The sequence below is a fragment of the Brassica napus genome, chromosome C6 (assembly GCF_020379485.1).
Source record: "Brassica napus cultivar Da-Ae chromosome C6, Da-Ae, whole genome shotgun sequence".
Classification (NCBI taxonomy): Eukaryota; Viridiplantae; Streptophyta; class Magnoliopsida; order Brassicales; family Brassicaceae; genus Brassica; species Brassica napus.
Window position 1 is genome coordinate 1,992,279 of NC_063449.1, and position 19,452 is coordinate 2,011,730.

Sequence of the window (19,452 nt, forward strand, 5' to 3'; positions counted from 1 at the left end):
TTTGCTTGGTTAGTTATACGATAGGCTAAGTTATCACCGATAGGATTTGAAGGGTTAAATCAATTAATTCTGGTGGGGATTCTCCTCATTATGAAGATCTCAAGCAAATGGATATTCCAGAAGGAGAGTCTACGATTTTGTCGTTTGGAAAAATATGGATATTCTCTAGAGTCGGATTACAGAATGAAGTTATTTTGGAAACTTGTATTCAAAGGGAGATACAAATTTATCGATTCAGAAATCCGATCTTTGCGAAGGAGTCAAATAGAGACATAAAGGGTTTGATAGAGATTCGACAAAGATAATCTATACCAAGTTAAGAAAAGCACTAATACAAAATCAAGATTGCAGATCAGAGATTGAGAGGAGGATGGCTAGTAAATATTTTCAAAATCAGCAATATTCTTGGCCATTAATCACCGGATATTGAGAAGGTTACAATATGCGATACAAATTCTTGGTATTCAATGGATACTACAAACAAAAGGAATGCGAAGAAGCATTGAGTGTAAAAAGGGAGTCGAGACCACAATGAGTTTTATCACACTCACAATAGCAGTTCTAAATTCTCCGAGTCTCCTCCGTGTCTTACTAGTTCTCATTACTTTTGTCAAGATAACCCAATGACAACTTGTGGACGGATCATGAGGTAGTAAGAGAATGGAGGATACCATCAAGACACTGAAGATTTCGGTCCCTAAATTTGATAAATCAGCGTTGATTGAAGGCTATTATGCCAAAACATTGATTGACATGTGTATGAATCCTAGTCTTTCGGATATCAAGGCGCTTCTGGTGATTCTCTCAAAGATCTAGAAATTGGAGAATAATTTCATTGGACCTGACTTGGGTTTAGGGCGGTTCCAGTTTGATTTCGACAAGGAAGAAGATATTGAAGAGGTAGTTAAGGTGCAACTTTACCATTTCGATTATTGGATGATCTCATTGGTCTGATGGAAGCCAATTGTAGAACCAAACTACCCATCAAAAATAACCTTTTGGGTAAAGCCATTGGGCGTGCCTCTCTATTACTAGACAATTCCGATTCTCAAAAGTATTGATCAGGCTCTTGGAGTGGTCAAGGATGTGGATTTAGATAATGGGAAATTCCAAATTGAGTAGATGGCTTCAAAAAACTTTGTTTTGAAACTCTGATGGAGTTTCATGGTGGGAAATAGGCTCCGGTAAATGTAAGGTACGAAAGATTTTTTGGGTATTGTAGGATATGTTACAGTTTGTGCCATGATCATCATAAATGCCCTACCAAGAAGGAGGATCAAGAGGAGGAGAAGGTTTACAGAGATATTACTTTAGGGAAACATGATGTTCGTAGCTCTAGCTGCAAAGGTGTTGTAATAAATGGAGCCATGGAGGTCAAAGATAAGGATAATGGGAAGATATCTTACCATGGAAAGAGGGAAGAAAATATGTACGAGAAAAGGAAATCAAAATGGAGCCGAGTAGCAGACAAAGACTCAAGGGTTTCAACTGATAGGCGAAACAAGTTTGGTGGAGAAGATGGAGTATCCTATCATACAAGCTCACGACACGTGACCCCAAGAGACTCACGTCAATGATACCATTCATTGAAAGAGTCGTGGTGAGAGGAGCCAAAGGGATGTGTTTAGAGTCCGCGAGTCTACCCACAATAGACATGAGACCTCTAATGACCGAAAAGAGCCAACTACATCAACAGTGATGGCCACTAATGTCCTTGAGGGACAACCAGAAGCCAAGGTATGTATGGAATTGGTAGTGGTTGAGGATGGCTTAAATTTAGTGAATGAGATCCTAGAACAAGTTCTGAATGTTCTAAAGGATGATGGAATGAACTTAGATGAAACCATAGATCGGTTAGGTGAGAATACTGGGTATGATTTGGTCGATGAGGGGCCCCAGGGAGTTAAAATGGATGAGAAGGAAACATATTTCTCTAAGGAATGTAAGGTTGTGAGTAAGTCTCAAGATCTGTACACTGATGAGTGTTGGTATCAAAATCAGTCACGAAGGAATCAATGTCTGAAAGTCCGTAAAAATCAGTATGAACATTTTTACGAAAAGTAATCTTCGTAAAGAAGCCTTGCGGTAAAATCTTGTTCTAATCTCAATCGAACCACTAAATACCGATTGTCCGAAGGCAACGGAAACGTATCCAAATCGGCCACAGACAAGCTAAAGTATGGCCATCAGACCACGCACAAGCCAAGCTCGGTCGCTACGTAGCAACCGAGCACGCACAAGCCAAGCTCGGTCGCTACGTAGCAACCGAGCACGCACACGGCTCGGTCGCTACGTAGCGACCAAGCTCCAGCCAAGCTCGGTCGCTACGTAGCGACCGAGTTCAAGCCAAGCTCGGTCGCTACGCAGCGACCGAGTTCAAGCCAAGCTCGGTCGCTACGCAGCGACCGAGTTCAAGCCAAGCTCGGTCGCTACGCAGCGACCGAGCACGCACACGGCTCGGTCGTTACGTAGCGACCAAGCTCCAGCCAAGCTCGGTCGTTACGTAGCGACCGAGCATGAGCACGGCTCGGTCGCTAAGTAGCGACCGAGCTCCAGCCAAGCTAGGTCGCTACGTAGCGACCGAGCATGAGCACGGCTCGGTCGCTAAGTAGCGACCGAGCATGAGCACGGCTCGGTCGCTAAGTAGCGACCGAGCTCCAGCCAAGCTAGGTCGCTACGTAGCGACCAAGCACGTACACGGCTCAGTCGCTACGTAGCGACCGAACTTTTCCAAAACGTCGATACGACACAAATCCATGCATTCTCGTCTACTTTTTAATGCTATCTCCCGTAGGCCATGGCTAAACCATTCTTTGTTTTCCATCAGTCGAAGTCATCAGTCAAACTTTATGATAAAAACCGCGGGAAGTTTGTTTTTATCGAAGAAACCGTAGTAAATATTTCGAGTCAAAGACGGCCCAAAGAGACCTAAAATGCAACTCGAAGCCCACTTACGATTGCTTAACTGAAAACCCATAAGCCTTATGACGGTTTATGCTTGGTTCGTAAGGCATGATAAATGTCAAGTTTCCGCGGATAAATGTGAAGTTTCGGAAGATAATCACGAAGATCGGGAAAATGGGAATATCTCCATTTTTGAGCTATGACGGCTTAAGGGCAGAATGGGAAATGCGCAAACCGACCTTGGAGTAAGTATATAAGGAGTCCTAGGTGAGAGGCAAAGGGGATTCGAAACAGAGCAAACTTAGCACTTAGAGCAATTAGGCAACTTTCCATCTTTGTTATTTCGAGCTGCGGCTCAACTAGGTTCTGCAGTCTTATGTTATTAGAACTAGGGAAATCGCCGACAGCTCTTGTAGCCGAGGCTCCTGACTTATTGTTAACGCTCATACGCAAATTCGGAATAAGACTTCTTTTTACAATTTCTTTTATTTTCATCGTTTTCATTCTCGTATTCTGATTACTTGGCGTGTGGTTTAGCAGAGATCCGGGACCTCTGGGAAATTAGGATTTTCCTAACTTTCCTTATTTAAACGGAAATCGACAGTGTGAATTTCGGTTCCCACAGTTTGGCGCTAGAAGGAGGGAGGGGGGGGGGGGGTACAGATTACTCTAACTCATAGCCGCAAAACGCTTGATCAAAACAATGTCTGGAAATATGAAAGACAAAATCGCAGTTCGCAACAACGCTGGTAAGACAAGTCCAGCCGCCACTGCCCCTATGGCCAACGCTTACGCAAACGCCACAGTTCTTGAGAAAATCGAAAACCTTGCCGCGACTTTTCGCCACAGGAAGTGCAATGAAACGAGTTCGCGATTTTTCTTTCTAAACATAAAAGGAAACGATAAATCTTATCAAACCCCGTAAGTTTGGCTCATTACCGAACTCAAGAAATCTCAATATGTAAGGGTTTTACCAAAACACGTTTTCCGAAAACTTTTTGGAAAAGTAAAACTTCCTCTCCCCAAAACCGCAGAAAAACCCTAGGTTAATCGCGGAAAAGGGAAGCACAGCAAATCGGGTACATAACTCGCCGCCGTACTTCTTCCGACTATCATTTGGAAAAACCCTAGGTCGGTCGCGGAAAAAAGGAAGCACAGCAAATCTGGTACATAACTCGCCGCCCTACTTCTTCCGAATATCTTTCGGAAAAACCTTACATTTATCGTATAAAAAGGAAGCGCAGAAAATCGGTTATGAAACCCCCACTGCTGTACTTCTTCCAAATAACTTTCAGAGAAACGAAGTTAATTTCTATAGAATCACCCGAAACCTAAAACGGCTGACGAAGACTAAATAAAGCAAAACGGGAGATCGTATCCCCACCGCTAAAACGTTTTCTGAAGCCTAAGCTTTCGTAAGAATTCAAGTATCACTTCCATAGTAACAAATTCTGCGAGTTGTCGATGTTTGTCACCTAAATCTTACTTCGGAAAAAAACTACTTGAAACTTCCACGGATCAATCCTCGGATATGAGAAATTTTTTTGATTAAGTTTGGTTGCAATAACTAACCTCGTCACGGTTCTCGTACAACCAAAACTTGAAAACTTCTGTACGGAACAAATCTCGTAAAATTATGCTCGACAACATCTTGCGAAATAACCTTTGCAAAAATTAAGCTCGACAACCTTTTACGAAACAACTTTCGTAAAATTAAAATCAATAACATTGTGCGGAATAACTTTCGTAAAATTAAACTCGATATTATTTTTTGAAAAAACTTTTGTAAAACTAAAGTTGGCAACATTTGACAGCCTTCGAAAGTCTAACAACAATCGTAGAAAAAGAATCTCGGATAAGGAAAGAGATGGAGCGAAATCTGATAATCAAAATTCGCCCATCTGCCTCTCTCCATGGTCTCACCATCCTTACTCTTGCGCCTCGATCTGTCGCCAAAATCTCATCACCTTGCAAATCGTCCTGATCATCCTTGGCACTTCCTGATCCTTGGCACCTCTTGATCATCCGTGGCTATTTCTAAACTCTAAAAAAGTTTTCGACGAGATGCTCATTCACTTTCGTAAATCCAATGATACTCAGATTGAAACATGGATCACGAAAACCGAAAATATTGACAGCAGCCTAAACATGGCCAGGAAAGCAGAGAAGTCCAGGAAGAATCTATATTCTTGCTATTCTAAATGGGCAGACAGACACGAAAAGAGTAAGGGCAAATGAGCAAGCAAAACGGAGAAGAGGCTAACCCGAATCTTCGAGAGAACTAAGGTATTTCCGACTTGAAATCAGGCTTGGAACTTTCGTAGGAAATTACTAAGAAATAGAAACGCCTTTGAGACTGGCGTAGAACTTTAGAGAACTTAAAACCTAGGTAGATAGTCTAGCGAACTAAGTCTTAGGCGATTTTTCCTGTCCCAGTATATTGTTCCATGACTGTTCAGCCAGATCTTGCAAACTGATCTAAGCTCTCTGAAAATCGAGAAACGATCGCCACGCATATCCAGCTCGCTTCCTAAAGAGCGAAAAAACTAGAGACATGAACGTCGTCTTAAAACCGATTCATTTCTAGCGATTTTCTTAAAACCGACATATTCCAAATCGTCAACCTGGAAACAACCAAATCACAGTCCCAGCGTCGTTTGTAAATCGTCCAGGATTATCGATCATTCCAAACCTCGGAAGAAGAAACGTACACAACTCTTCAAAGTATCGGTTCAACCGTTTTCTTTCGTAAAAAAAAAGGGGAGTAGGTACATATATGATACTCGTATACTCTCAAACTTCAAAAACTTTTGCAAATCGTCAAGAAAACGCTTTTGTCAAAGCAAATCGTCTCAAATAGGCAAACGACAATCTAAAATTCGTCTAAACGCTAGCAACATATCCAGACGATCATGAACATAATCTCAAAGACTACACATCATTTCTTGTCGCAATCATGCGTGTAGAAAACCTGTACCAATATCAAACTTAAACTCGAGGATTAGCCAAAGTCTTGAAGCCCTTTCCGGCTTTAATTAAAGCGATTTTAGTATAAAAATTTCTACGAGAAATCTTCAAGCATCAAAGCATTTCTTTCAGTTTCCGTCAAAACCAAGTGAGTCACGGAAAAGCATCGAGAACATTTATGACGAAGAAAACTCGAGAATAAATGTAGCATCGAGCACATTAAAGGGAACACTTTCTTCCCGATCGTTGGCTAGATCTACCTCTGGTTGACCAATTCGTTCCAGAAACGAATGTGTCATGAGAATCCTCTAAAAAAACCAATGAAAAACGTTATGCGACTAGTCGTAGTGAAAAAAGCTTCGGTAACACTCCATGAGTAACTCCAAGCAACTTTCACCTAAGATCGAAATCACAGCAAAAACGTTTCTCGTAAAACCCGCAGAAACAACGCTACTTTGACATGTGTATACATATCACCGATTTACAATCTTCGTAAAACCGGTCCCCATTACTTACACGAAAATCCTTCGTACAATCAGACCAAGTCTTACGAAGAAACTTTTGAAAGTAAACATAACTGGTTTTACGAAGAAGTATATTTTGTATAGCAAACACAAAGCTGTAAAATCTGACTTTGGATGACCAATCTAAAGAGAGATCTCTTCGCATTACGATTTAATAAATCTCGTATTTTAGCCATGCGGCTCACTGGCTTCTGCTTTTCGTTCCCCTCGGTCACATCCGAGCAGGCAATCGTCCCGCAACTGACTCCGCACTGTTTCTGTATCAAACCTCTTACGCTACGTCTTCCTCAGACAAAAACGAATCAATTTTCATAAGACTATAGGTAACATTATACGAAACATTCATCGTATAATTGAAACCTAAAGCATATAACCGTTTTCTATGACTATCAGCCATCTTAAGAAGGATAACTCTTGCAAAGTTGGCCTATCAATCTCGACAAGCGCTCTTTGGCACTCGGTCAATTACGCCTTCCAGTAAAGGTCCAAACCAGAATTTGCCGTCCCCTTTAAGGACGATCGTAAACTAACACGACCTTAAATGTCAAAGTACCATGGTCTAATCCTCGTCCTACAACATCCTTGGCTATCTGAGTGAACACATCCTTCACGCCAAGCCAAACTATTTGAGAAACCATCGCTCCATCACTTAACGGCTAAATGACAATCTACGATTTGTCTAAAAACGTCGTGAGACTATTAAGAGAATAATTATCGTATAACCCACGGTCGGAAATCATATGATAAATTCTTCGTAACGAAACTCAGTCCTAACAACCAAACGGTTAACGGAAAACCAAAACTTGTCGACAATCGACCAAGTTTGACACATTCCACAATTCACTTAAAGCCCGCTATGTTTTACCCATAATACGCGGCATGTAAGGAAAAAATCGTAACAAAGCTTCTAGAGCTATAAGAAACATCCTCAAAAATGCACGAAATAGATCTCGAAAGGCCAACACTTCACAAAGCACTATGAAGGAAAACGCTTCTTCCCATGGACAAATTTACGCGACCCCTCAGTCCTAATTCCTCGATCGCAAATCAAATTATTAGCATCCAAACAGGAACAACAATTTTGGCTGCGAACATCCGTAGACAGACCAGAATGTTTCTCAAACGCAGGGCTAAGACTAAACCCTTGCAATATCGTGAAACATCTTCAACCCCGTGAACATTTCAAGCACGAAACGCGGCATACGAAAGATTAAATCAATCTTCAGCATTGCGAGACGTCGCAGACGCCTGAAGAACCATTTTTCGACAAAATTATCTTCCTCGATAAATGCACCTTCTTGGAAAACCAAACAGTCATACGTACTAACATCTTCTCTAACACGTATTCTTCGCGAAGACTCAAAAACGGTAATATCTACCGATAAATTTGTTGCTGATCACAACAAACTCTTAACGTCCTAAAAAGACTTAGCCATCTCGTAGATATAGCTCTCATACACCCGACACAAGAGTAATAGCGCTATATAAAAATCCGAAATTTTGGTCAGCACTTTCGGGAGACTTAAAAATTGTCCTCGAAGAGATGCTCGATTTCTACCATATAAGTCACGTAAGCCAAGAACATATCGCGGAATTTAAAGCGGGATGTAATCAGGTCGAAAATGATATGGGAAACGTAAGTCGAAGTAGTCATCGCACCCCTTAAAGCCGTAATTAGACCTAGGTCTTGCCCTAAACCCAGCACACTGGTCTCTAACATCTCTAGGCATAGTATCAAACACCCTGATACGAGATCCCAAAATTTGTCTCTTAGCCAATTTTCGAGCGTCTTCAGAAATCCCGCAAGTTTACACACTGCAGAAAACTCTCGAAACAGATCACGAATATAACAGTTCACACAAAGTTAGATTACGAGATGACAACTCGTAGTCTTCCCTCTATACCCATATAAAATGGCATCGGCAGCAACACACCTGATAACCTCTACATATAAACTAGACCGTAAAGGTCTCGCTGGAAAACTAGTCATAAGAACCTTAACTCCAAGATGAACTATGAAAGGCTTGATCCCTTCAACATGGGTACGTAGGCAACCGTCATAAGGCGCACCCCCAATCTTATCGCGTTCCACTTTTAGAAGAGAGAGAAGACCACTTACCACGGACCTTTTCAACCATTAATTCCGTCTAACTCACCTAACTTACCAAGCCACTCGCTAGAACCTCACGCTAGAAGCTCATGGTTCTAACAAGCTGGGGGGCTAACTGTTGGGGTCAAAATCGGTCACGACGAAATCAATGTCTGAAAGTCCATAAAAATCAGCATGAACATTTTTACGAAATGTAATCTTCGTAAAGAAATCTTTACGAAGAGCCTTGCGGTAAAATCTTGTTCTAATCCAATCGAACCACTAAATACCGATCGTCCTAAGGCAACAGACACATATCCAAATCGACCACGGACAAGCTCAAGTATGGCCATCGGACCCGCACAAGCGAAGCTCAGTCGCTGCGTAGCAACCTAGCACGCACACGGCTCCGTCGCTACGTAGCGACCGAGCACGAACATGGCTCGGTCGCTACGTAGTGACCGAGCTCCAGCCAAGCTCGGTCGCTACGTAGCGACCGAGCTCAAGCCAAGTTCGGTCGCTACGTAGCGACCGAGCACGAACACGGTTCGGTCGCTACGTAGCGACCGAGCTCCAGCCAAGCTCGGTCGCTACGTAGCGACAAGCACATACACGGCTCGGTCGCTACGTAGCGACCAAACTTTCCCAAAACGTCGATACGACACGAATCCATGCATTCTCGTATACTCTTTAGTGCTATCTCTCGTAGGCCATGGCTAAACCATTCTTTGTTTCCCATCACTCGAAGTCATCAGTCAAACTTTATGATAAAAACCGCGGGAAGTTTGTTTTTATCGAAGAAACCGTAATAAACGTTTCGAGTCAAAGACGGCTCAAGGAGACCTAAAACGCAACTCGAAGCCCACTTACGATTTCTTAACTGAAAACCCATAAGCCTTATGACGGTTTATGCTTGGTTCGTAAGGCAAGATAAATGTCAAGTTTCCGCGGATAAATGTGAAGTTTCGGAAGATAATCACGAAGATCGGAAAAATGAGAATATCTCCATTTTTGAGCTATGACGGCTTAAGGGCTGAAGGGAAAAGGCGCAAACCGAACTAGGAGTAAGTATATAAGGAGTCCTAGGTGAGAGGCAAAAGGGATTCGAGACAGAGCAAACTTAACACTTAGAGCAATTAGGCAACTTTCCGTTTTTGTTATTTCGACCTGCGACTCAATTAGGTTCTACAGTCTTATGTTATTAGAACTAGGGAACTCGCCGACAACTCTGGTAGCCGAGGCTCCTACCTTGTTGTAAACGCTCATACGCAAATTCGGAATAAGACTTTTTGTTGCTCTCTTTTTACGATTTTTTATATTTTCATCATTTTCATTCTTGTATTCTGATTGCTTGGCGTGTGGTTTAGCAGAGATCCGAGACCTTTGGAAAATTAGGATTTTCCTAACTTTCCTTATTTAAACGGAAATCGACAGTGTGAATTTCGGTTCCCACAATGTCTCAACAAGGAATCCAGATACAAGAGCAGGGGGAGCCATGTCGTGATCTTTACGAATCATGAGAGGAAAGGAGAGGTTACGAAGAATCATAGGGAAAGAAGAAGTTGTTTAAGTCAACAATGAGCGTGGCTGAAGGAACCACATAAAAGCCTACGGTTCAAGCGCTATTAATACCTCGCAAGAAGACTCTCTCGAAGACCACAACCAATTCAGAGGAAGAGGTGAAACATGAGGATGAGAAGCACCCCTCAGCCCCAAAAGAGGAGAACCCAAAACCGTAACATTAATCCATGGAATACAACAATGTAAAAAGGTGGTGGTGTTTGCTGAGTCTGTTTTTTCAATTTTCAATAAGCTTTATGAGCATATGTTGCTTTAGTTTTTTTTTTTTTTTAATTTCATGGTTTGCTAGTAGTTCTCATATGGTGTATGGGAAAATATTGCTTGATGCATTTGAAATGAATAATATGCTTTGCTTTGGCAACTGGATTATATGGTCTTATGTCATCATAATGTTGTTACAATCTTCAGTGGATCAAGTATTGTATGGAACTGACTTATTCGCAGAGGTCTAATTAATAGCTCTATACTTTGCAACAAGTGATCAATCTGGTGTAAATACATTATCACGTTTTTCGATGGAACATTACAACATGTTATTGCTATGCATTAAGAGAGTCTTACATGAAAAAAAAACCATGTACATACCCTGGGTTTGAATAAGGTTATTGAAAAAGGACCCACCCTGGTTATTGTAAAAGGATTCACTACGGTCGTTTGATGCGGTCGTCAAATCGGCAGCTCGACCAGAGTTTCACCAAACCATCCAAACCGGCCATTATGGAGATACCAGCAACAGAAGGTATCTTTCCATGAATACAATTTTAAAACAAGGATAACTCATCAAGGAATCAATGAGGCTTGAAATTACAAGAAAAGCTTCACGGAGGAAGAAGTTATGAATTTTACAAACCGGAGGTTCCCCAGCCCGTCCAGTTGCAAGTATCAGCCATTAGAGGTGGATTTCAGCCCAACCATAAAGCGGTCTTCTCCAGAATCAAGCACGGGCTTCAATTTTAATGTCTTAGCTTTCCAGAAAGAACGAAATCAGAAGAATTGGTCAAGAAAAAACCAAGATGCAATCAATTTCCTAAAACCAGCCAAACCGACATCAATTTGGGAAAGTTTCCAACCAATTTGATTTGGTATGACCCAAACCTATCTATGGAAACCAGGATACAGTTTAGATCATTCAGAAGACATCTAAGAAGTTCTTAGCTGCACCAGCACTCAGGAGATGAGGCGGATCTCTCTCTCCATCAACATTCCATATATGGCAACATTTACACTAAATGCTTTGGAGGAGTTTCTACAGATTTTTGCCCAAGACCAACGGTCATGTTCTCTTCTATTAAGACCAAGGAGTATTTCAGGAAGGCTTGAAGATCATGTCCACGTACATAATCATCACTTAAATAAATGACATAAAATTCTTAGTTTCTTACAATCATTTATAAAAATTGATACTAATTTTCGAATCACTTATTTATAACTGATATAAATATTACATCAATTTAATAGTTGATATAAATATTTAATATCAATTATTGTAACCGAAACAAATATTAGTATCATTTATTTTAAGTGATACAGGTTTTAGCATCATTTAATATAAACAACACATATTAACATCGGTTACAATAAATGATGAAAGTAATTGCATCAATCGTTATAACTTTTATAAACTATTAGAGTCATCATTTTCAGAATCATTTATATAGTTGATGTAAATTCTTTTATGTCATTCAAAAATGATATTAATAAGATAAATAAATGATACACCACGTCTTTTTCCTGTAGTGACGTCCAGAAGTTGTCCAGATACAAGATCATCCAAGTTATCATTTTGAAGGCACAAATCGAGTTAAAAGCTAGTTTTCATGAGCCATCAAAGCCTTTTCATCCAAGATTTTTATTTCGATTTATTTTCTTTCCTTATGTCATTTTCAGACTGTTAGAGAGTCCTTTGTCGAGCCTATAAATCTCTAGTCTTTGTTTCATTGTAAATCACGCCATCTTGAAAGTATTATGAAATATTCAGTTTTCTAGTTTTCTTAAAACTATTGTTCTAAGTCTTTAGAGTGTTGTGAGAAACAGCTCCAGAGCAACCATGCTTATCAAAGATCCCTTCCACAGATCTTTGTGGTGTCTATCAATCAATTTCGTCCATCCCACCCAATTGCCAAGCTTGAGAGTGATACACATCTAGCAAGCAAAGCACCATTTCAATCCACTTCGATCATCTTCTGATCAGGCTGAGAGAGATACACGTCCAGCAGCCTGATTCCATCCCATCCTTTGTTTATTTATCTTACTTTTTTCTTAGTATAAACCACATCTCATCGCATTTGCATTTGTTTCAGGTTTACATCCTGCATTCCATTCATATCGCCCACCCGATCATATATTTGGTCGATCCATCAAGCTTCCATCATCCATCTTGCCAACCTTGATCCCCATCCTGTAACACAAAGTTTAGGGATCATGTTTAAAAATGACTCACATGATATGGACTGGTTCATATGGAGCCATGGTTCATATGGAGCCATGGTTCATCATTTGGGATTTCAATGAAATATCTGGAAACAATGAGAAACAAGGTGGATCTTTAAGAATTTCATCAAATTTCATGGGATTTAACAATATGATTAGGAATTGTGGTTTGTTGTACTTTCCGTCTCTGGGCAACATAATCTTGTGGCAAGGGAGGAGAGGGAAATAAATGATAAGATGCAGGTTGGACATTGCACTAGCAAATGAAGATTGACACATCATGTTTCCATGCTCTTATTTATAATATTTAATTATGGTTGGATCTGATCACATACCAATAGTGGCAACTGTCGAGGATAAGGTGCCCAGAAGATGAGGAAAGTTTTGGTTTGATAAAAGATGGATTGGGGAAGACAGCTTATTGGATTAATAAAGGATGGAATGATTCGGGGGGGGGGGGGGGGCGATGTTAAGAGGAGTTGTGTCACTAAATTGAGTAACTGCAGACATGAAATATCAAGATGGAGGAAAAACAATCCTCCATATGGGAAGTACATAATTTTGGAACTCCAAAGAGCTTTAGAGGAAGTACAAACAAACGATGCCATGACGAAGGTGGAAATTATTGATGTTTCAAGGAAACTACAAGAAGCTTACAAAGATGAGAAATATTACTGGCAATAGAAACACAAAAATATGTGGCACACGATGGGAGATTTAAAAACAAAGTTCTATCATGCTTTAACAAAACAACAATGCAAAGCACATAACAAAATTTCGGGACTTCATGATAAAAGTGGACAACGGATAACAGAGGATAAAGGGGTGGGAAAGGTGGATGTGGAATATTTTGAAGAATTTATTTAGTTCTACCTCACCTGTGGACTTTAAGGAGTTCCTGGTTGATATCCCATCAAGCATTACTGATTAAATGAACTGATGGTTAATAAGGGAGGCCACAGAAGATGAAGTGAGGTATGTGTTGTTTATGATGCACCCAGAGAAGGTTCCGGGACCAGATGGGATGGCAGCTTTCAGTATTCTTGGCATATCATTAAAAAGGATCTGCTTCACCTAGTGAATACGTTCTTACGATCTAGAAAATGGACACGAGGTTGAATATTAAAAATATCTGCATGGTACCCAAAACAGCGAGGCCCACGAGGATGACAGAACAGAGACAGACAAGCCTGTGCAACATAGGATATAATATTATCTTAAAGCTCTTATGTCAAAGGCTAAAGATGTATTTACCATGTCTAATCTCGGAAACTCAATCTGCTTTTGTGGCAGGATGGTTAATATCAGACAATATCCTTATTTCTCATGAAATGTTTCACGGTTTGCGGAATGAGTGCTTGTACAGGCATTTCTTGAGAATATGGGTTTTGATTCTCGATGAGTTCAATTTATGATGGAATGTATATCTTCAGTTCAGTATAGAGTTTTAATGAATCGACTACCAAGAGGGCTTATTACCCAACGAAAAAGACTCAGACAAGGTGATTCTCCGTATTTATTCATTGTGTACGGAAGCATTGATTGCGAATATAAAGAAAGCAGCGAGGAAAAACCAGTGACATGTTTAAAGGTAACAAGGGCATGTACATAAATATCTCATCTTCTCTTTGCGGATGATAGTCTTTTGTTCTGTAAAGCACAGAAGAAATGCGAGGAATGTCCGGTTAATAGATTAATTTCCAAAAATCATGAATTTAGTTTGGCCACGGGGTTGAGGAACCAATTAGGCAGGAGTTACGAAATATCTTAGGGATTCAAAATATCGGAGTGATGAGATCTTATCTAGGGATCCCAGAGAGTTTGGGAGGACCAAAAACCCAATTTTTTTTGTTTTATCCAGAAAAGAATACACAACCAAGTAAATGGATGGACAATCAATTTTTTTTTTACAAAAGGAGGAAAATAGGTACTCATAAAGTTAGTGATTACTACTCTACCAAACCACATCATGTCCTATTTTCGAATTCTAAAGACAGTGACACAAAAATTAACTAGTGCAGTTGCCCAATTATGGTGGAGTTCAGGTTGAAACGGGAGAGGTATGCATCATCAATCATTGGATAAATTATGTCAGCACAAGGATTATGGAGGATTAGGATATAAGGAACTTACTAATTTCAATACAACTATGTTAAGAAGACAATTTTGGAGACTGATTGAGAAGCTTACTACCTTGTTTTCAAGGGTAGGTATTTCAAGAATGCATCTTCTCTGGAACATATTAGATCGTACTCACCCTCTAATGGATGTCACAATATTGTATCAGCTGGATCTCTGGTTAGCAAATGACTAATCAAAAAGGTGGGATCAAGGTCTTCCATCTCAATATGAAATGACCTATGGCTCCCAACCACTCGTCTGAGACCAGCAAACATGAACTCAAATAATTTGTTTCCTGATCTTACATTCGATCATCTCATTAATAAGAAAATAAGGACTTGAAATACACTGGTCATCTGTGACTTGGTGGATTCGAGGATGCCAGGATAATCGAGACTTTACCATTGAGTCAAAACCAGATTAATGACCGAGATGGATGGAATTTTACAAAATAAATGGTATATACACAGTGAAATCTGGTTATTAATTGGAAAGACTGTATTCGGGTAAAATCAGGACACAACTAGTTTATGGTCCAAAGGTTACTGCTATAAAATCTTATTCCTGGAAAATATGTTGCCCTCCCAAGATTAAACATTTCTTATGGCAAATTGTTTCAGGTTGGTCATCCGTAAATAAAAATCTTCACACAAGAGGTATACAATGTGATCTTCAGTGTGCGAAGTGCAGAGTAGAGTAGGAAACAACTAATCATGTTTTGTTTGAGTGCCCACTAACAATACAAATATGACCCCTTTCAATGGTACATATGAATCCAAACAATTTATATATATCTTTATATATAAAGTACACTTTGATTCTTTCCTGGGGGTGTCCACATCGGATGACACGTCATCAATTCATGCACTCTGGAAGCAACACCTGTCCACTTTAAACAAAACGATGCGCTTCATTAAGTTAGTCTCCTTACGGTCTTCTTTTATTTTTGGCAAAAATGGGCTTTGTTTCATCCGTTAAGCCCTCGAATAAGACCAGAAAGCGCTAACCCTAATTGTCTCCTTTGTTCATCTGAGTTTGAGTTCAGCAGCTATAATGACGATTGATCGTTCTCTATCATCTTGTAAAGGATCGCGACTTTAGTGACATTAATACAGACGCCCAGTACGAGCCCTTCAATGCGTCGTTTCCGTGGGCGAAATCTCTGCTAGGTTAGTATTCCCCTTTCTGGAGATCTTGCTCTCTTCATCTCTCTGTTATTCTCGATCTTCTACTCATCTCTCTCAATGGTCATTTCTAGGGTGTTTTTTCTGATTTGAAGTGTTCATCGGTTGTGGAAGCTAGGCTGCTGTGATACTGGGAGGCTAGGAACTTTAAGCGTGGTGGAGAGCTTATGTGGGATCCATAAGATGAGAGGAGAGAGTTGGTTTCAAATAATAACATGGGAGGGAAGTCCACTTTCATTCGCCAGGTTGGGGTGACTGTGCTGATGGCTCAAGTTGGTTCCTTTGTTCCTTGTGATAAAGCTTCAGTTTCCATCAGAGACAGTATCTTTGCCCGTGTAGGAGCAGGCGATTGCCAAGTGAGTTTAACTCTCTGCTTCTTTGTTTTTGAAACCGCTGAGTTGTATAAAAGGTTTTCTTTTTAACTTTCATGTTTTTCAGCTGCGTGGAGTGCCTACTTTCATGCAAGAAATGCTTGAAACCGCTTTGATTTTAAAAGGAGCTACCGATAAATCACTGATAATAATCAATGAATTGGGCTGTGGAACATCAACCTATGATGGTTTTGGTAAGTTTTAACTGCAACGTCTCTTCTTTTATTTGGTTGTTGTGTTGATTTGTTGTTAACATTATCTTGGTGAATGTATCAGGTCTAGCATGGGCTATATGTGAGCATCTGGTACAAGTGAAGAAAGCTCTTACTCTGTTTGCTACTCACTTCCATGAACTTACTGCCTTGGCTCAAGCAAGCTCTGAGGTTGCAGGTAACATCGTTGGCGTTGCAAACTTCCATGTCAGTGCACACATTGATACAGAAAGCCGCAAACTCACCATGCTTTACAAGGTTTTCCTTAACCAAACAGCTTCTGGTTCTTTCCCAAAAAAGCTTCATATGCGCTGAATCTTGAATTTCTTACAAATCTTAAAATATAATGTTTTGATGTCTATGTTTGTCTGGTTAGGTTGAACCAGGGGCATGTGACCAGAGGTTAGGGATCCATGTGGCTGAGTTTGCTAACTTCCCTGAAAGCGTAGTGGCGCTAGCAAGAGAGAAAGCTGCAGAAGTGAAAAAAAATGCTAGGATATGCGAGCAGTTTACTTGATAGCAACAGCAAGGCTACTTCCTTCAAAAAAAACGTACTACCAACAATCCATTGACTGGAATAGCTGGGAGTGTGTCCCCAAGATTTCATATCCAACTTCAGTGCATTGATTCACCGGTCACCCCGTGGTTGGTTGTTGTTTTCATGTTAAATACGAGAAGAACATTTGGGCATATATATTACTTAAATAAATGGATGCATCTGGTTTTGATTTGGCAGCCTATGATTTCACTGATTTTGCAAATCCTGCAGTCATGGATATTCTACTCTTGCATACAATTATCTGTCTACTCAAGGTTCATGCTTCAATAAGAACTTTATAACTAATCTGCTTCCCTATACTACATATGGCAGTTGCATTATTAAAATATCATTGGTGTTTAGTCAACATGATTTAGTTTGTTTAGCCGTCTTGCTTATTTACGTATGAAAAGCATAGGTAGAGAAACTAAAGGTTGTCGTGGGGATCTCTTACACAACTTCTCTGAACCATATGGTTGTTGTGAGGAATGCTTATTGTTATCTCTCCTTGATTCTTCCTTTGAAGACACACTGTTTCCTCTGTGCGTTTTCCTCTTCCAAATGTGTTTTTTTATCATACCTTCTCACTTTCAATATATTTTTTTCTTTTTTTTTGTCTTTTAGCAGGTTCAAATATGTGGATACTAAAAATGAGGAAACTTCATGGTGAAACTCGCCATAAAGAGAAAGGAGGACGAGGAGAGAAAGCAGACGTGGAAAAATCAAAGAAAGAACTTATGATCAAAGGTAAAACCGATTCCCTTAATTCACCACTTCAATGATCAGACTATTGCGGCGTTGTCCTACCGTAAAATATTGCAGGATATTGCACTGTACATCATCTTTTATTTTTCATGCTCAAGTGTTTTTCCTTTACAGGAAGATTTTCGCATTGCAAAACTAATTACTTTTAGTAAACTCTAAGTGTGCTTCAAATTTTCATGTCTTTTAGTTTGTTTTCTCGGAGCTTTGATTTTTATTGAAGATCTTTTGTTACAACCATTGATTTTGGTGTCAGCTTCAGTATGTTTCTTGAAGAAAACACATTTCCTCATCATTCTGATGTATTTTGTGTCCACTGTTCCATTCTCTTGGCTTATATTACATAAGAAAATACCTAAAACTCAGTTTCATCCGAGCAAACTCACATCTTAACCTTTGCGGAGTTGTGTCTGTGTGATCATGGTTTGGTGGTTTCTTTCTCACAGGTTAGCACATTGAGGTATATTGCATCACATTGCCGTGTGCATTTGTTAGGAAAAGTCCAAGATTATTGGAGAAGTCCCTTTCAATGATTCTAAAGCACCAAGGTTGAAGGACTTTGAAAACAAGAAAGCTTACTTCAAGTCAATGATCAGAACATTTCTGGATCAATGCGTAGTGTTGTTTTAGCTTATGTGTTGGAAGATTCATACAACCAGTAACTAATGCGCTCCCCACATGATCTGAAAGGACCTCTGAATGTGTAGTGTCAGTTTGAGGAATGTTTAATATGTATAGATGATGGTGGTCTTACAAGAGAATGATATCAATTAGTGTCAACAATTATATTTGTCCAGTTTCATTGGAATTGTTTCAAATCGAAGATTAAAATATGTTTCTATTTCTTGACCGAGAACTTCAAAAAATATGTTTCCCCATTATTAAGGAAATTCTGTTTGTCATTTTACGAGGATACCAGTCTCTAAACTTTAATAGTCTAAAAAAGGGTTGACGTAATATTTAAAAACGTCGTTACAAAATGGAAAACAAGTTATTTGCATGATACACCATAGATACACGTCCATTTGGTGTTCCCAATCATCAATTCCATTTCCAGTGGAAAGAATTACGGACGTTACACATGTCCACTAATATGAACTTATAAAGCTTATGTATATATTATTAATTTTATTATAAATTATATATTTTTTTTTTTTTTGTCGTCAACTTTACAGACTCATATATATATATATAATTATATTTAGTTAATCGGTTTCTTCGGTTTATTCAGTTGGATCGGTTTATATACCGAACCATATTAATATATTGTGGCTTCTTAAATAATAACACTAATTTGGTTTATTCGGTCGGTACTACTAAATCTAAACCATTTCGTTCAAAAAAAAACCATTTTTTTCTATTTTGGTTCGTTTCAGTTTTACCGGATTGAACACCCCTAAGATTTACCCTACTAATCACATCTTTCCCTCTGAGCTGAGAGCGACCCTCCTATATATATATATATCCTTATATGCCCAAATATTTTTGAATCATAATTATATATTTAAATATAATAATTAATTTAAGGTATAGAATCCATATCTAAAATAATCAAAAATACTTGAAGCTGGCTAAAATACCTGAAAGTATCTAAAAATAATCAAAAGTAAATGTTTGAAATAATTAAAAAAAAAGACTCAAAAAACTAAAATATTTAATGGGTTTTCCACTCAAATATTCAAACTAAAATAATTTCCATGATAGTTTTATTTATTTAGTTATACATTAATATAACATATATCTGTATTACTTTTGTTTTGGAATTTTAA

At 39.3% G+C, this 19,452-nt stretch overlaps 1 protein-coding gene across 11 annotated transcripts; it reads left to right on the forward strand.

Moving 5' to 3' along the window:
* Positions 1-15,533: 15,533 nt before the first annotated feature.
* On the forward strand, positions 15,534-18,524 carry LOC106350766 (DNA mismatch repair protein MSH2). Of its 11 annotated transcripts, none has more exons than XM_022705142.2 (8): positions 15,534-15,785; positions 15,875-16,156; positions 16,239-16,365; positions 16,448-16,641; positions 16,760-17,028; positions 17,120-17,196; positions 17,546-17,668; positions 18,130-18,524. In XM_022705142.2, exons 2-5 carry the CDS (start codon positions 16,016-16,018, stop codon positions 16,898-16,900), a joined length of 603 nt encoding a protein of 200 aa, XP_022560863.1. In that variant the 5' UTR covers positions 15,534-15,785; positions 15,875-16,015; the 3' UTR covers positions 16,901-17,028; positions 17,120-17,196; positions 17,546-17,668; positions 18,130-18,524. The 11 variants fall into 11 exon arrangements, with proteins under 11 accessions (XP_022560863.1, XP_022560864.1, XP_013646068.1 ...); XM_022705143.2 differs by having other exon boundaries at positions 17,549-17,668; XM_013790614.3 differs by having other exon boundaries at positions 16,760-17,463; positions 17,549-17,668.
* The last annotated feature ends 928 nt before the right edge of the window (positions 18,525-19,452 follow it).

Excerpts from the sequence above, each read along its gene's own strand:
- LOC106350766 (XM_022705140.2), top strand. The coding sequence starts at position 16,016 with ATGGGAGGGAAGTCCACTTTCATTCGCCAGGTTGGGGTGACTGTGCTG. Across the intron at positions 16,157-16,238 it reads TAGGAGCAGGCGATTGCCAA|CTGCGTGGAGTGCCTACTTT; the intron begins GTGAGTTTAACT and ends CATGTTTTTCAG. Across the intron at positions 16,642-16,759 it reads AACTCACCATGCTTTACAAG|GTTGAACCAGGGGCATGTGA; the intron begins GTTTTCCTTAAC and ends TTGTCTGGTTAG.